We start from the raw sequence: 18,962 nt of genomic DNA on the forward strand, positions 1-18,962 counted from the left end.
ATAATTCTGCTCATTTGCTACTGTGGCAGACAGACGCACATGTATGTGCCGTGTATGATGGCACATGTATACTGGCTATGATGTTGCAAAATGCAAAACATTTCGCAGCTCACGGTGAACTGTTAACAAGATATTTCTCGAGAGATGAATATCATTGCAGAGTTTTACATGCTCTCTCTTGTTAGAATGTGTAAATGGACAATTAGGTCAGAGAACTTGATGTTTCTGATATATTTCATGAGTTTTTGTTGTTGATGCTCACTGACCCATTTGAAGGGCTGACTGAATGGAAGAAAAATTAAACAGCAGAAGAGTGATCGATCATTGTCCATCGTTTATTCAACCTAGCTCAAACATGTAAACACAAAATGGGAGCATATATTAATAACATAGAATGGACTGGTATATATTTAACTAAAGTTAAAGCAATTGACAGACATATTCACTTAAGACAACAATGTTTACCTTATTGGTAATCCTAATAGACATTTCACAGATAACACAGAAAATTGTGCATTTGGTCTTAAACTGTATGTGCCATACTGTACTATGACAACCGATACTGTAGTATGTGTACTGTACAGCCTGGTCCAGGAGATGTAAAACAGAACCTTTCCATGGAGGTCCTCTGCCGTCTGTAAATCAAATATGCATACAGTATATGACAACAAGGGTACGATGTATTGATCATCAGAGGAGAGACAGGCTTATTGCTGTGGGGTCATTCAGACTCAGACTAGAGTCAGAATCAGCTTTGACACATCACAGGTAAAACAGTGGGTAGAGTCAATGGTGTTGGATCTCCTGGAGAAGACAGTGAATGTTTCCTCTTCTTATTATTTGGCCGCCTGAACTTTTTTGATTTCCTGTCGTAGGAGAAGGGGGGGGTAATATATGAGTGCTCTTCAATGACAACATCTGCTTGTGCATTAAGACCTGAGGCCGATTCTACAGTACAAATGTCATCTAAATCCTTCTAAGGTTTTTGAAAAACGTATGTTTCTATGATCAGTGGTTCTCAAACTTTTTCATGTCAGGGCCCCCCAGAATTATATGTATTTGGCCATGGACCCCCATCTCAAATTATGTTGTTCCAGGGACCCACAGAAGCAAACATTTGAGTTACAAAAGTTCACTTTAAAAATATATATAAAAACATATATATACATTTTCACAAATCTTCACGATTTTTCAAAAAGAGCAGATCTACAAGCTCATAGCGCTGCACTCGGTGCCACACTATGAACTTGTATATCTGCTATTTTTTTATAGCTAAAGTATAAAATAATGGTAAAAAAAAGTTAAAATCTAAAGTGACCCAGATGCTTTCCAGGTCTAAATGGGTAAAAAAAAAAAAAAAAAAAGATAATTCAGACTATAAAAGTTCTGCCAAATTGAATTATCTACTTCTATCCCTGAGAAGAGCTCTATTAAACTTAGTTTGCTCAAATTGTGTGTATTTTAGATTTTCCCAGTGGTGGGTCTTAATTCTGGAATCAAACTAATCATTATATACAGTATACTTACATCACTGAGGATGGCTGTCAGCTCCTCATAGGCCCTTTCTAAATCATCATTGATGATAACCACGTCAAATACTCCTGGCTCCTTACCTGCAAACGGCAATGACAGAATAGATCATTAGTTTGTTCCAATGTTATTAGATTACAGTACAATACATAATGACCTTAAAGCTGCACCATGTAGCTCTCCTGTTCTACCCCGGTCTTTACCACTGAGCTCTACCATACAGATTGGCCAAAATGAAATTGTATTGTAAAGACCATATTCAAACTTACTGAGTTCCATGTCAATGCGCGCTGCCTCCAGACGCTTCTGTAGACTCTCCTCTGTCTCTGTCTGCCTGTCCCTCAGACGCTTTTCCTGGATAAGCCAATAGCACCAAACACATTAGAACCAAAGACGAGGTCATGATTGCCCTCAATTGAAAAGTCTACTTACTTAGCTCAAATCCATATTCACATGGCAGCCATTTTGCTCTTGGGTGGGAAACCCTCTTATATACTCTACGAGGAAACCCCACCCCAAATGCCAAATGTGAGGTTGCAGTGAAGAGCACAATTGCCTTTGTAGAATATACAGGCAATACGAAGTGCATATGATGTCTTACCAATTCCTCCATGGAAGGAGGCTGGATGGAGATGTAGATTGGGTCCAGGTCAGTTTCCTTAATCTTCTTGACCCCCTGGATGTCCACATCCAGGATGCAGATAATATTCTTGGCAATCACATCCTCTATTGCTGACTTACTGCAAAGAAGGAACAAGAACAAAACATTTCAGGGCAGCTCGCTGACAAAGCGCCATAGAGATGTGGTTCCCAACCTTTTCTGGACCATGGCCAATTTTCACCTTTACTCTAGTACAATTTTGAGGTATTTTTACTCTACTGGAGTATGTCAATACTTTACTCTATTTTACTCTACTTTACTCCACTAACATCTCAGAGGCAAATATTATACTTTTACTCCACTACAATTGTTTGAAAAGTTACTAGTTACTTCGTAGATTTTGATTGTTATTACAAAACATATATTAACCACTTCAGTCCTAAACTTGCGTAAAATTGGACATTCTGCATAATAATAATATTTTACCTGACTTTTTACTTAACGTAACATAGTATTTCTACATTTCAGTATTGATACTTCTACTTAGGTAACAAATGTGAGCACTTTTTCATCCACCACTGATAGGAAGTTAACTTAAGAGGATAGAACATGGATCCAAGCTGCTCATACAGCAGTCAGTGTGTCGTCTCCTGTCCGGGAGGAAGAGATTAATCATGACACTGAGGATGAGCTGCTGTTCTTCTGACCTACGCTGACCTAATGGAGGTTAAAGCACCATCTGTCACACCCTAATGTGGTATACTGATCCTTATCACTCTGCCAAAGGCCACTTTGAAGCCACTATCTGTATAACTGAGTTGTATGGAAAAGTGAACAATTTCCACTTGGGTTTAGACCAACTTTAGACAACTGGCATCGCCTGGTTCTTTGTGAGAATATGATTTACGGCATGATATTTCAGAACTTTTACCTTGTTCCATACATGTTGCCAGAAAACTCAGCGTTCTCAATGAAGTCGCCTCTCTCAATGCCCTCCTGCATGGCTTCTTTGGTTGTATAGTGGTAATCTGGAGGATGCAAGTACATCAGAAAGACATGCATATATGTGAGAGCAAATTAATAACAAATGTAGTACAGTTAAAGGCAGCTCTTAACCGCGCCAACATCGGCACCGGAAGAAGGCGGAAAGCGTCTTCTGCCGACAGGGAGCCATTGGCAATTTTGTCGGCAAGAGACGCTTGCCGTCAATAAAGCTGTCGGGACCCTTTGATGAAAAACTGAACATGCTCAGTACTTTGCCGTCTTTTTCTAGAAGTCTGTAGAATTGAGGGGGTTTTAGTGGACCTTTAGTTTGCTACTGCTGCAGAACCTAGTCTAAATAAGACTTTGCACATTTTAACTAAATACCATATTCGCAATCTCAACTCTCAATTCCTAAACTAATCGAGTCCAAAGCAAAGCTAGTAATAGTGCTGTGTTTTGTTTTGGTGTTTTGGTTGTCAGATTTTGTGAGCGACCAGGTCTATGAAAACAAGCCCAAAAGAAGCGACCATTTTCACCACTTGAGCACCTATTACATGAGCTATTTTCTAAAAGAATGTTGAAAGCAAGGCTGAATAAGCAACTACACTTCAGAAACAAGCCCAAACAAAAGCAACCCGCAACTAGGCAACACTGCCAGAGCAGCGCTGCAGGCTACAGAGGTCGCCTGACTTTTCAAGGCAAAGTTCGCCAGCTACTTCCAGCAGACTACAACAGACTGGCATTGGAGCCATTTGGAAGTAGCCTGTTTGGTGTGAAGTCACCTTAAGAAAATGCATACAATGGAAATAAATTGTCCAAATATTATGCAACAATCATGGCCCCATGTGGGTTGCGTCACAATGAGCAGTCAGTGTAATGGTGGAGATTGAGAAATTAAATGACACCCACCCAGGCATAAAGTAGAACTGTCATTCATTTGTGTAAATTGATTTCTGGTTGTTTGGATCAACATCATAATGATTAAATTGTAAAGAATTTAGTGAAAACTGATAAACGTACAACCACATTGTATGAGAAAGGTGTATGCAGCAACCAGAAAAAAAAGGGGAAAAAATCTGAAACACACTTTATGAATATGCATTCATTAGAGGGAAGGTTATGTGTAGACTGTACCATATCCACATATTAGTGGCTTACGCCTTCACAGACCTAGGGAGCTATAGGGATCTAAAACATTTTAGAGGGAAAAAAGCAACAACACACGTTTCTACTACTACTTTTAACAACTCCTGCTGGACACTGTGATACACACTCATTAGCATGACAGCAGGAAAGATTCAGTTCAGTCCGAGATAACAATCTGTAGAAGAAAAGTGAGAGATCTCGCTGCTATGGAGACAGGTTGTGCTGTAAACAAACAGGATTAAGTTAAAAATGTAGTTTCGAAGTCGATTTTAAAGTAGCTTTTGTTCGGCAAGTCAACTGCATGCACGTTAGAAGACTGATCATCACCTTAACCACTTAAACCCTCTCGTCTCGAGTTGCAACTTTACTTGGTCTGCTCTTGTTTCCTTTACACCGAATCCCTTCGCCAGAAATAGCAGATCTAGAAGCTCAGTGAGCTTATAAATGTTATTTCTATTTCTGCCGAATGTTTCCTCTTCGTGGGTTCAAGTGGTTGAATTAAATACTGTCCGAATCCTTCAAAATCCAGCAGATTGGTTCTTCCTCCAGTGTATTAGCCTCGTAAACCAGTCTCTCTTCCTGCCTTCATTCGCAGATTCGAACTGAAGATGGGAGGAGTCAGTTTACTAGGCTACCAGTGTATTGTCAGTGATGATTTGACCTAGACCTATCGCAGATTTTGGGTTGACCAAATTTCAATAGATTGTTATCTGATTACTATCTGCTGGATCACATATAGCCAGCATGCAGGACCTTAGAAAGGAAATTCACAGCATCATAATTTTACTATCCAAACTTCTCGAAGATATCTTCTCTGAATTGAACAGAACCTCAGACCAGCAAGCTACACTTGCTAACATGATCAAGTGTGGTTAATAAGTGTGATGCAAGCAGTATGGAGACACCTGTGCTTGCTCAAAACCTTCTCCTGCGATGCTAATGGTTTGATGTAACACATCGATGGCGTAGCTATCACTTTGTTGAAATGGGACAATAAAGAGGCTATTTTGGGCTATTAAAATCTAATGGGATTGGTCCTCTGATGGTGGAGGGTTAAAACACACTTGAGGTCACCTTTTTCTGTGGTTTCTGTGGTTTCTGATTCGTTAGGACACGAAAATGAGGTTGACATATCTATGTCTTCAGAGGATAATACAGCTGCTACAGGAAATAATGTAGCGCCGAGAAGCATGGGGAGCGCGTTCAGCCCTATGGAGACAAACAAACAAGGCACAGAAAAAGGTTGATCCCTCTGTGTAAAGGCCTCTGCAAGCCAACATTGAGCCATCAGGTCATCCATAAGCGTCTGTGTGGCCAAAAAATAGGTTGTTTTATATTCGGTGTGCCGACTCTGTTAGTGAGGCATCCGCGTTAGTCGCTCACCCGATGCTCATGGCACAATCAACATCGCCTGTTTATGGAACTACTGTATTAAGCGCGATATGAGGTTTAGCCGTCGCTGACTCAATCAATTATGCAGTTCAGTTCAATAGTGACAAAAATGTCAGCAAACACAACATCTGATAATTAAGCCATTAACAGGTTCATGAACGATATATGACAAAAGCTGTGAATGGAAAAGCTGTGAATGGACACCAGTATGGTCAGACAATGCTACTGTACCTTTGCCATCTTCCTCTCCTGGCCGAGGGTTCCTTGTTGTGTCTGTAAGGAATAGTTTACCCATTAAAAATGTTCAAGATCAAATTATATGTAGACCTATATATTATTCTGACATACGACAGTGGTCAACATTGTTACCTACTCTTACAGATCATATTAATTGCATAGATTAATTGTTAAAAATGAAGTTATGGTCATCGTTTTTGTGTAAAAGCAGGCCACAAACGTACGTGACACACTGAATCCAAACACTCCCTCATGCTCCTTCATCAGTCTCTTCATCAGAGTACTCTTGCCGGCCCCTGAGGGTCCACTCAGCACCACAGGCCTTGGTCCCATCTCACTGAGGCAAGACAGAGAAGACAAACAGGTGAACTGAAAATGTTAACCTGTGCCACGATGATTCAAATTCAATAATAAGCCATTCAAGGTGCCTTCTTTAAGCGAATGTCAGAATGATCATTGGTGGGCTACTATTTGTGATTAGTGGTATTATATATGCTCAGCATTCACATATGGCGTTTATCTAAAGTGCTTCAATACTAGTTTCAATACTTTATTGCCATGTCAACAGTGCTAATAGAACATCAGCACTGCTCTTAAAAACTCAGCCCTAATCTATTCCTTAGTGACATCCCTATACGTATATGTTTCGTGTACATAAGTACATACTTAGTACTTACACTTACAGTACATACATACTTACATACACGGATACATATACACACACAAATTCATGCATTGCTCAAGGACACTTCAACATGATTCCACAAGAAGCTGGGAATCTAACCTGGGGCCTTCCAGTTCAGAGAAGTAATGTGCGTACACATGGGATTCTGTGTAACCTTCAAAGGATCCTTCCATACATGGAGAAATTTGCTTCACAAAATAATATGTCCAGGGTTTGAATCCAACTTGGACCTTTGCCTTTCTGTGTGAAGTTTACAAGTTAACTGTGCAGTGGCTGCCCACGTGCTCGCAAAAGTAATGCAATTGTATGGGTTTCAATAAGACCTAAGCATTGAGATGCTACAGTAACTAGCTAGCCAGCTAGCTGTTCTAAGGCTAAAAGGTGCTGATTCTAATCCTTTGATCCAGGGTATTACGCACTCTTAACCACAGCACCATGCCACCGCCTTGGATAAAGTTCTTCTGTACATGGAAGGGTTAAATGCAGCCTTATTAATTGCCAGAAATGTTTCCTGTGATTTTAATATAATGTTGACAACTCATTTTAAATTGTTTGCCATTCACAATATAATAAATAATGGTGCAGAAATGCTGTTTTCCTTTAGCAGTAACTGAAATATGAAAATAACTCCCATAGTCCAAGGCAATACGCTTTCTGTTTGAAAATGCCGTTTGGTGCAGCTATTGTCTGTCATCTTATGAGGATGCATTGCATCTGGGTGGCCCTATCAGTCCAGGTTAGAGGACCCATCTATCTGCTGCACTAAGAGGAGTGCAGGAGTCCTTTCAATTAGAATCTCCATTAACATGATTGCATCAGAACTCTGATCACACTTCAATCTGTCAACACCTTCACTGTATGCATGGTATTTTACCTGTTTGACATTTAATCCAGCAAAAATATCTAACATCACAACACATCTTTGTCAGCTGACAAACATTGAATTATCATCGCATATTTCTAGCTGTCTTTATACAAGAGTAAAATGTTTCAACTCAATCAAAGTTATTCAAAACAATCTGTGATGACTCAAATTTGAGGTTTACATTATGGTTTTACTGTGATTGCAAAACATGGTTCAGTTCTTTGTGCCAACAATGTCATATACATTATGCAATTAATCTGTGTATTGTTCACAGTGCAATCATTACAATACATATCCAGAATTAAATAACAAAAGAAGAATGTCTCTTACCTTTGCTCCCAGTGTCTTTACTGTGTTTATGCTAGGATGTGTCAGATAGATTAAATAGCAGATTAGTCTTTAGTCAGGACTCTCAATGGACCGTGCGTGCGTGTGTGTGTGTGCGCGCGTGTGTGACACACACACACACACACACACACACACACACACACACACACACACACACGCACACACACACACACACACACACACACACACACACACACACACTGATTTGCTTTACAGACAGCCTACTGTCAATCTAAATTATCATCTCCTCCCTTCAGACTCATTGACCAATCACATGCGTGCATCCTGAAGGCTCATTGACCAATCACATGCGTGCATCCTGTCTTTTTGTATATTTGTACCTTCCAAACCGGTTTCTTTCCCCATCCATGCATGATCCAGATTCCACAGAAGTTGCCCCTTACCACGACACCACAGCATGCAAACGTTTTAGCCTGTGACCCAAAAGAGAAATTAGACATTCGCCCAGGACTCAATAGTGAAAATAGCAGATCTACAAGCTCACAATGCGTCACTTCACTACTTAATTATTATATTTTATTTATGGAATTTCTTAGATGTGTTTGTTTGTTTGTTTGAAAATGTATATCATTCTTCAATTTGTTTTATTTCAAAAAATAAAATGGTATATTTAAAAAAAAACTTCCATCTTTTGAAATACATATTTTATTTCTTGTAGGAAAAGACAATGTGATTTTTACTCGAGTCGTGACACAAGGCTGTAAAAAAATAAAACACTCAGAATAGCAGGATTTAGAATACATAGGCTCCAAGCGGCCTGAGATGGGCCATGCTAATCCTGCAGTGACCCACTTCTTAACCACTTAAACCCTATTTCAGACATAGCGAAACTAGCAGATCTGTAAGCTCACAACGTGTTGCCTGGCAATCTGGTAGATCTGGTATTTTCACTATTTTTGAAAGTTTAAAATTTTTACCCAGAAATACTTTTTGGTGGGTTTAACCACTTGAACTCCAGAATCCCCCCCCCCCTCTGTTTTTTTAGGCGTCTTACTAGTATTTTAATAACTGGTGAACATATTGTAAAAAAAATAAAAATAAAAGGTTATTGTTATTATTGCCTAAAGGGAATAAGAAATGCAAAGATTTTTTTTTTGACAGATCTTTTCTTGGTGGGACCTTCAATGGGTTAAGGGCCCATTGTGCTAATATTTCACTCCTCATTTTGTGCATTTAATAGTGATCATACTACATAGTTAGTTATGTATCATATTTAATAGAGATTGTGTTTTAACTGCGTAGCTCACATAACTTGTTTAATTAAAAATCTGTTCTATTTTATGCAACTGAACTCAATACAAACAAGAGTTTTGTGGTAGGATATAGATGTTTATTTGAATTAAACATTATTACATTACACATCAATTCAATTTCAATTCAAATTAGCTTTTTGGCATGATCAAACATATGTTTAGGCCTACCGGTACATTGCCAAAGCAAGTGTCAAAATATAATAAGAACAGCTGAAAATGTTGAATGTATGTACAGTTGGAGAGGGTACTGCATGTGTAAAAAGAACTGTCACATTGCATTATTATATACATGTTATACAGTACAGAGTATAAAGCTTTTTGAAACAATGTCAAATGTTTCTACTACTCTGCAGTCATAATCTTCATGATCATCATTATAGCACAGTTACATTGACCTTCCCTGGTAATATCGTCATGGTCTTCGTAGGCCTGGCCTTTACAAATGGAAAGAGTGTGTCAGTGAAAGTGTGTGTGAAGGTGTGTAGGTGTGTGTTGGTATCAGGATCAGAGAATGACAACTTCCCTCTGTCCATGTCCAGCTGGACTCTGATCCTCTGAGGGATCTGCTTCAGTGAGAGATCACTCACCACTTGGTGAGAAACTTGGTCTTTTGCGTGTAAACAACCATCAAATAAATCTATGCTCCATCTTTGACCATCTTTAAATCCTTTCCCCTGAAAAGACTCAGATAACACACCCATTTCCCAGAAATGACCGTCTCCAACCTCAACATCCCAGCTGTGAGTCCCTGAATTAAACCCCTCAGAACCCACGACACAGCCACAAAAGCCATAACCTGTAAACCTCTCTGGGCTATAAGGAGGTTGCCCCTCAAAGACGCGTAGCTTATATGTCACACTGGTCAGATCATCAGACAGGACACACATTTGATAGGCAGTGTTGGGGTCCAGAATGACAGGGGTGTAGGAGACAATGTCCTTCATCTTGTCCCAGACTCTGAAGGTCAGGTTGCCCAGGTGTTTGGACACATCTATCAGTGCTCCTGAGACCAGCTGTGGGTCCTGCGGTGTGAGCTGGACTCTTTCCACTGTGGTCTTGTAGTTCTGCAGGAATGAGATGTCTTCAGCCTTCAGATCCTCCTCTATGGCACTGATTGTGTGTGAAAGGGTCGATATCTCTCTGTTCAGGGCATCAGATTTCTCCTTCATCATCTGACTCTTCTGCTGCTCTTCTTCTCTCAGTGCAGTGATCCTGGCCTCCTCTTCATCTCGTAAAAACTGATGTAGCTTTTTAAACTGTTCCATAATCTGCGTCTTTGTGTTCTGGGCCTGGGCCTTAATGTGTTTCGCTGCTATGTCACTTGTAGTTTTAACTTCATTAAATACCTTCAGTTTCTCCTGTAAATTCTTCAGTGATTTCTGGACTTCCTCCTTGTGGTCCAGTGCAGCTTCATCGATGGGTCTGAAATTGTGGCTGGTGTGTTTCTTAGAATCTCGACACACAACACAAGCTGGCTGTTGACATTGCAGACAGAAGAGCTTGTGTTTCTCAGCGTGCAGATTGCAGAGATCCTCCGACCCAGATGAAGTTCTCTGATGTTTTGAAGGTCTCTGGTGCCTCTCCTGTATGAAGGCCTCACACAAGTTCTTCAGAGCCAGGTTACAAGGTGGATATTTTCTTTTGTTTATTCTCTTACAAATTGGACATTCCTTTGTTCCCTTATGTGTCCACCATTCCTGCAGACAGGCTTTGCAGAAGCTGTGGCTACATGCCAGGACAACAGGTTCTTTAAAGATGTCGCGACACACAGAGCAGGAAAAATCCTCTTCTGAAAAAGACGACGTGGAAGCCATTTAGTCTCTGAGTGAAGTTCTGAGAACTCTCCTTCTAGTAGAATGTTCCCTGAAGTTACTTTCACTGCTGTGAATCCTGGTTCCTGTTGAAGTCCTTTCAGCAGTAGGTTCCGTTCCAGTGGTTTGGGTCTGTCCTCCCTCACTGCAAGTTTAGTTGTGTGTGTTTGGTCTGAAGGTGAACCTTTTATATCCTATTCATGAGTCTGGCAGGGGTGGAGCTTGACAGACCAAAGACCTGGTGCAAATTTCACAAGAAAAAACACAGATTCCGAGACAAGCTGGAGTAAAACATTTCTTTTTTGAAAAATCAAACCATCGGTTCGAAGTGAAGTGGTGAATTTGAGCAGCTATACCCTGTGTGCCTAGGCTCAGTAGCGCTTTCGAGGCTGGACGCGACTGGACGCCGTATGGCCAATATATTTAGCAAGGACGGCACGGAACAGTGCTTGCGCTTTGCATGCTAGAATGCGTCCCCAATGATTTGAGTGATCTAATGAAATGTTATTATGCATAACACGTTTACCAGGTTTACCAGTGAGTGGGGTGCAGTCACAAGCCCAGGCTACTCTATTCATATGGATACTTTCTTTAACACCTAAGGTTTCCAGCGGTGACTGCATGTTTATGTGTGTGATCCTCATACATGGCTCCATTACTGTGGTATGTAGGCTACTGTTTGAGATTTGTTCAAAGCAAACGTTGTTTCTCCACTGTAGCGCTATATTTTCTAATTGAATTAAATGAAACTAGAAAGTAAAATCCTAAACAATGCAAATATAATTAAGACTAGACTAGGCTTCCAAATAGCCTCTAGAGGCACGTGCGCGCGCGTGCACGTGACGTCAATAAATGACCGTCCGCCCTGAAAAGAAAATCCCAAAGCACCACTGTCTAGGCTGGGCAACAGTGCCCTTCTCAATCTGTTCCTGTCCGAACAGTACAGTACTGGTGGTCTAGGCTGCGCAACAGTGCCTTCTTCTGGTCACCCAGCGGAATTGCAGCTATTTATGATGAACGGGACAGGGGGACAGGGCATGACGGAGACACACAAAGCTATCCATTGGCCATTGGGAGCGCTGTTCCACCGCTCCAAAAATATGGACTGCCACATTCCGGAGAGCTTCCTGATGTATAGAGAACACTTGTATAGAGAGCACCTTATATTTTGCATTTGTGCATGTTTAGGGTTCAGACGGGCTCACCGAAAGTCCATTGCCGCTGTTCTTTATAACCTCATAAGATTGAAAACGTCAATTCAAAATAAAGTTCCTCTTAGCGTTATTGGCTACGTCCATCCGTGTGCGAGTGTGTGTGACCGTCCGTCAGTGAACAGCTAATCTCTGGCACGGTGGCAGCGATACTGTGCACACACACTCCCAGGGTGCCAGAGCAGAGCCTCTGCCCAAATGTTCAGATTTTTAAAACACATTTTTGGACAGTATAGGTACTCCTACAGATTTTTCCTATTCTATCCTGATTGGCTAAGATTAACTTTGCAGGAGTGCTCTGTTTTGAACAAAATGCCTCAAATCGTGTGTGTGATTCCTATGAAAGTTTGCAAGCCCATTCCCACTAGGCCGAGGAAGAAATGCCACATGAAGATGCCACATGAAGATTTTCAAATCAGCCTCATGGTGGTGCTAAAACAGGCTGATTCATGTTTTACCTATAAATCCACCAATTAGTGTAAAACGTTTTATGCACAATCCTTAGAGGCCAAGGAAAAACCATTGCCCTGCATATTTCAAATCTTCCTTTTATAGCGTCATCAAGAGGCCGACTTATGGTGTACATGTTTTTTTATATTAGTCTAAGATTGACATCTTAGACTAATATATGGTGCCCTATTGTGTTCAGCTGCAAATATTGAATGCAGAGTCCGATTGCGGTGAAACTTTGTTATATTTGTTATTTGATGCAACTGAACTCAATACAAACAAGAGATGTGTGATATAGATGTTTATTTGAATTCAACATTATTATTATCACATAGTTTTCTTTAGATTTACATTTTAAACAGAAACCAGACCAAAATAAACTAATCAATCAGTTACATTTCAATTCAAATGAGCCGATTCATCACGGCTAAGCCATTCAAAAACATGACAAAGCGTTTCAGGTGTGGTCAAGTTTAGCATAGTGAAACTGCACTTATCATCATTATGTGGGGCCTTGATATATTTATTAAGAGACAAGGGTTATCATTATGCATACTGTGTGGGGCCCATGATAAGTTTATCAAAAAACATTTAGGCCTAACCAAAGTTTTCTGAAAAAACGTAAAATATTAAAATGTTGCTGCTGTAGGCTGTACTACACAAAAATGTGTTCCCGGCCTGAATGGGTAGGGTAGGCCTACAGCATTGTGTAAACAGAGCTGTTACATTGTGTCTTTATATAGGCTACATGTTAAATATAGAGTAGGCCTATAAAGCTTTTGGAAACAATGGCTCTTTCATATATTTTTTCTAATAGGCTCGTCATCATAATCTACTACTCTGCAGTCTGCAGTCATAATCATTGCCCTGCATTTTTTACATCTGCCTTTTATAGCGCCACCAGGAAGCAAACCCTTTTTTAATATACTCTTTCAGATTTTATACAAATTTCAAGCAAAAATCGATACGCATGCTTTCTATAGTCATGTGATCAACAAAGATCTGTTAGATATTTCACATTCCATCCAGATTGGCTAAGACTGACATCTAAAGTTTGCAGGGGTGCCTCGTTGTGAACAAAATGTTGAAAACCATGAACGTTCAAACTGTGCACGCACATTCCCACTAGGCTGAGGAAGATATGCCTCTTGAAAATGTTCAAATCAGCCACATTTCGTTTTTGATAAACAGTTTGGGGGTCCTTGGCTTGAAAACATTGAAGACCCCTGATGTAGAGGGTTTCTTTACACAGTCAGCCCATATACAGGATGTCCTGTTTCATAGTTATAGCCAAAGTTTAAATATAGGGCTGACATGATTATGGTTGTAATAGTATAATAATTGAAAGCTACAAAGTAACTAGTAACCAAAGATTTCAAATAATTGTAGTGGAGTACAATATTTGCCTGATGTAAAAGTACTGAAAATTGGAAACACCAGGAATGTAAAAACAAGAATTGACACAGTCAATATAAAATCTGTGTGCTCGTTTTAGTGTTAAAAAAAGTTTGAAAAAATTTTTTTTTGAAAAAAAAAAAAAAAAGTTTGAAAAAAAAAATTTAGAAAAAAAAAAGTTTAGGTCCAAAAATGTGTTAAAAAATCGACCTGATGGTGGCGCTATATGGGACAGATCCATGTCGATGAGATAAGTGTAGACATATACTGTGTAGCGATTTGTGTGATTTTAGGGCAAAAACTGCAGGAGCAGTATTCAAAAATGTGTTTTAAAAAATTTGGCGGGGGTCCCTGGAGCTGCGGGGGTCCCTGGAAGGGTGGAGGTTGTGGATTGGCAGACAAGGATTGTGTGTGGAAAATTTCACATGGATAGGGGCAAAAAAGTGTGATGTGACGTGACAGACAGACTGACGGACAGACAGACAGACAGGCGGTGGAGGTTTTCATAGTAACTGCGACCTGACGGTCGCAATTATAATCATTAGTATTGTTTATTTTAATTATTATTATTAAGGAACTCTAGAAATCTCAGTTGGAACTGTTACCCCAGTGACCCGATGCTGGATAAGCGGTTGAAGATGGATGGATGGATGGATGGATTATTTTAGAGTAAGCTACTTTATTTACCATTATTGTGTACTCCGCCACATGGGGAGCAATCTTCAATTCAATCTTCAATTCAAAGAAGCTTTATTGGCATGAGAACACAAACGTTTACACAGTGGTGGAAAAAGTACCTACATTTTTATAATTAAGTAAAAGTATCAATTCTGCAATGTAGAATCACTCTGTTACAAGTAAAAGTCCAGAATTACAAATGTACTTGAGTAAAAGTACAAAAGTATTGGTATCCAAATGTACTTAAAGTACCAAAAGTAAAAGTACAAAATGTTTGAAAATAGCAGATCTACAAGCTCACAACACGTCGCACCGCAATGCGTTGTGAGCTTGTAGATCGGCTATTTTCAAATATCCTTGGTATAATTTGGGTCCCCATTTTATTTATTTTTTGCATTGTGAGCTTTTAGATCGGCTATTTATAAAATGTTTGCCTCTATCTTATATTATTTTACAATTAGGCTAATGCTTGGACATTTTTGATAGTATAGTTTTAGCTTGTTGATTACTTTGGTGCAATAATGGTATTTTTTTTTTCTTTTCTTGGGGTAATAAAAAGGTAATTTTCTCAAGTACTGTACTTATAAGTACAATTTAAGGTACTTTGACTTTACTGGAGTATTTCCATTTTTCATTACTTTTACTTCTACTCCACTACATCTCAGAGGCAAATATTGTACTTATTCCACTACAATTATTTGAAAACTTTACTAGTTACTTTGAAAAGTATAGCCTACATAACCACTTCAGCCATGGCTATTTTCAAAGGATATTATTTGGTAACATGTGATACAGAATAATTGTGCATAATGAGTACTTTTACTTTTAGTCCTAAGTTAGGGTGACCAGACGTCCCGGTTTACCCGGGACAGTCCCGTTTTCAAGCTGCGTGTCCCGGTGTCCCGACAAATATCTCTAAAACACTAATATGTCCCGGTTTTCAACATTCACTGCAAAATTGTCCCAGTTTTCGCCAGAATAAAAATAATAGTAGCTGTTTTCAGTGGTTGCATAGACATTTATCATGTTCTTTTCATGAAAACATGCTCACCTAACCAATCAGAAAACATGAACAAATTCATTGCGTGTCTGAATTCAACACTGAGCCTGTTTGTCAATCACTCACTGCCTGTTTGCAACCCTGCGGTGCGTGTGTGCACGTGGACGAACGTTAGAGAATGGGCACGCGCGTGCGCGGTACGTGCGCATTGCTTTTAGGGTCCCGGTTTTAGGCGACAGTGTTTCGCGTCCCGGTTTGAGTGGCTGAAAATATGGTCACCCTATCCTAAGTGTAGCCTATACTTTTACTCAAGTACATTTTGAATTCCGGACTTTTACTTGCAGTATAGATACTTTTACTTAAGTAAAACATTTGAGTATACTTTTCTCACCACCGTAGCAGCTGCAGTGTAAAGACGTCACGTCTCTGCGCCTGTGGGGGAACACGTTCTGTGGGGGAACCCTTTTTGGTGTATCACCTGACACGCTGTGCCACTATGGTCAGAGAGCGGCCCGGTGCTACGCTAAAACCCAGGCACCCATTGAATTCTGTGACCATGTGCGGTCGCACAAAATGGATTCAAAACACACACTGTTAGTTCTATCGTCTGTTGAATAGTCTAATATAAGTCAATTTTCCAACGGCGAGTGAACGATTGCATTCCGTGTCCTTCATGGATTTTTTTCCCCCTGGCTGTCAATGTTTTTATTGTCCAACACGTGTATGATTCTCTCTGTATAATAAACATTTGGTTGCATAACACAAAGAATGATAGCCGATCTACACAGCTGCAGAGTCTTTCCTCTCTGGCTCCCGTTTAGAGATGGGACGTTCGAGAACGAATCGAGTCTTTTGAACGGCTCTTTGAAATGAACGATGGGATCCGGTTCGCAGTAAGGAGCCGTTCCTTTCTAAATGAACAGTTGTGGGGAAAAGTAGGCAATTCCTTTACATAAGTACAAATATCAATACTGCAATCAATGTGGAAATACTCTGCCACAGTAGAAGTTTGGATTGTTAACGTACTTTCCTGTACAAATATCAATACTGCAATCAATGTGGAAATACTCTGCTACAGTAGAAGTTTGGATTGTTAACGTACTTTTATATATATATATATATATATATATATATATATATATATATATATATATAGGGGCTGTTAAGTATGACATCATTTTGTAGGCAGAGGAGAATTTCTGGCCCCAGTTTCCGTGAATCTTTTTACTATTTTTACTATTTACACATTTTTCTTCTCTTTGTTGTTGAAAGGAAAGTGTTAGAATGATACTTTAGTCGTTATTTTTTAGTCGTTGTTTTTTGAAATAGCGAGGGACAGAAAATGCTCTGGGGGCAGATTCTCCTCTGCCTACAAAATGATGTCACGGCTTAAAAGCCCCATATATATACTTTTTATTGCAATGATTTCAATTCATAATTCACATTTTATGTCCATAGTTGAACAGTTGTGGGGAAAAGTAGGCAATTCCTTTACATAAGTACAAATATCAATACTGCCATCAATGTGGAAATACTCTGCCACAGTAGAAGTTTGGATTGTTAACGTACTTTCCTTTACATAAGTACAAATATCAATACTGCAATCAATGTGGAAATACTCTGCTACAGTAGAAGTTTGGATTGTTAACGTACTTTTATATATATATATATATATATATATATATATATATATATAGGGGCTGTTAAGTATGACATCATTTTGTAGGCAGAGGAGAATTTCTGGCCCCAGTTTCCGTGAATCTTTTTACTATTTTTACTATTTACACATTTTTCTTCTCTTTGTTGTTGAAAGGAAAGTGTTAGAATGATACTTTAGTCGTTATTTTTTAGTCGTTGTTTTTTGAAATAGCGAGGGACAGAAAATGCTCTGGGGGCAGATTCTCCTCTGCCTACAAAATGATGTCACGGCTTAAAAGCCCCATATATATACTTTTTATTGCAATGATTTCAATTCATAATTCACATTTTATGTCCATAGTCAATAATTTTCTTTTCTTTTTATTTATTTTTTACATCTTTTTTAAACACCACCACCACAAACACCCACCACCTACATAACACAATTAAAAAAACATGAAATAAAATAAAAAATAAAATAAAGAGGCTTTTTTTGGAAAATACAACATAAAATGGACCGCAACAAAAAGAAGAGGGGTTATGTGGGCACGTTATCCTTATTTATGAATGTTAATGTACTTGAGTAAATGTACAAAAGTATGGGTATCAAAATATAGTAGAAAGTACTCATTATGCAGAATGTCCTGTTTCACAGGTTTTCCCAATTAATAAAATGTAGAAAAATCATTTGAAAATAGCAGATCTACAAGCTTGTATTTTCAAATGGCAGGTATGTACCTATATATATGTCAGAAATAAATGTATACAGGGTTGTATAAGTTATTTGTTGTAATTATAATCAAAATCTACAAAGTAAGTAACTATAGTAACTAGAATGAGCCAGTCTTTTGAACGGCTCTTTGAAAGGAACGGATTCCAGAGATCCGGCTCACTTCAAAGAGCCATAAATCCCATCTCTACTCCCGTTGCCGTTTGTAACCCATAGTCTGGAGGAGCGAACTCGCCTGCGATTGGCTCTAATGCAGTTCTTTTCCCCCCTTCCCCCATTGTCTGGGGGGCCGCGACAGCCAATAGGCAAATAGGTGCCCTGTATGTCGTGCCAGAACAACAACGAAATGTAGAAATCTGTTACACAGATTTAAAAATACCTCAAAATTGTAAGTATAGGCTACAGTACTTGAGTTACAGCAGTGCAGTTCATGACCCGCTTAATTGGTGACTGTGAGCCATTCACATGACAGGGCGTTTCAGGTGTGGTAAAGTTTAGCATAGTGAAACTGCACCTATCATCATTAGCCTATGAATAGTGTGTGTGGGGCCCTTGATATGTTTATATCAAGTGCCCATTGTGCTAATGGTCTCTCTGTGGGTCACTCCTCATTTTATTGATTCATGGAAAATCCCCAGTGATTTTAATAGAGATCATTCATCATATTTAATAGAGATTGTGTTTTAACTGTGTAGCTCATATACCCTTTTTCATAAAACATCTGCACTGCTTTAAATGTTGATCTCTGCAAACATGTACAGTACAATGTTCTAAATGACAAAATGTGTTATTTGATGCAACTGAACTCAAAACAAACAATAGATGGTATAGATTGGTATAGTGGTATAGATTTTTGTTTGAATTAAACATTATCACATCACAGAGTTTTTGTTAGATTTAAAAAAGAACTCAGGCCAAAATAAACCAATCAATCAACCCGATTTCAATTCAAATGAGCTTTATTTGCATGAGAAAACATAATGTTAA

The 18,962-nt window shown here is 39.1% G+C and overlaps 2 protein-coding genes across 2 annotated transcripts; both read right to left on the bottom strand.

Moving 5' to 3' along the window:
• Nucleotides 1-836: 836 nt before the first annotated feature.
• Nucleotides 837-6,748, bottom strand: guk1b (guanylate kinase 1b; the record flags this gene model as incomplete). Its single annotated transcript, XM_080728866.1, has 9 exons — nt 837-866; nt 1,528-1,613; nt 1,800-1,884; nt 2,132-2,270; nt 3,063-3,159; nt 5,336-5,470; nt 5,885-5,926; nt 6,115-6,227; nt 6,675-6,748. The coding sequence occupies 9 exons, from the start codon at nt 6,746-6,748 to the stop codon at nt 837-839; spliced, it is 801 nt and encodes a 266-aa protein (XP_080584992.1).
• A 2,688-nt stretch (nt 6,749-9,436) lies between these two features.
• LOC308287644 (E3 ubiquitin-protein ligase TRIM35-like) lies at nt 9,437-10,876 on the bottom strand (the record flags this gene model as incomplete). The annotated part of the gene is made up of 1 exon (XM_080728875.1): nt 9,437-10,876. The coding sequence occupies one exon, from the start codon at nt 10,874-10,876 to the stop codon at nt 9,437-9,439; it is 1,440 nt and encodes a 479-aa protein (XP_080585001.1).
• Between the last annotated feature and the right edge of the window lie 8,086 nt (nt 10,877-18,962).

This window comes from Nannobrachium achirus, assembly GCF_963921795.1.
Source record: "Nannobrachium achirus genome assembly, chromosome: 1".
Classification (NCBI taxonomy): Eukaryota; Metazoa; Chordata; class Actinopteri; order Myctophiformes; family Myctophidae; genus Nannobrachium; species Nannobrachium achirus.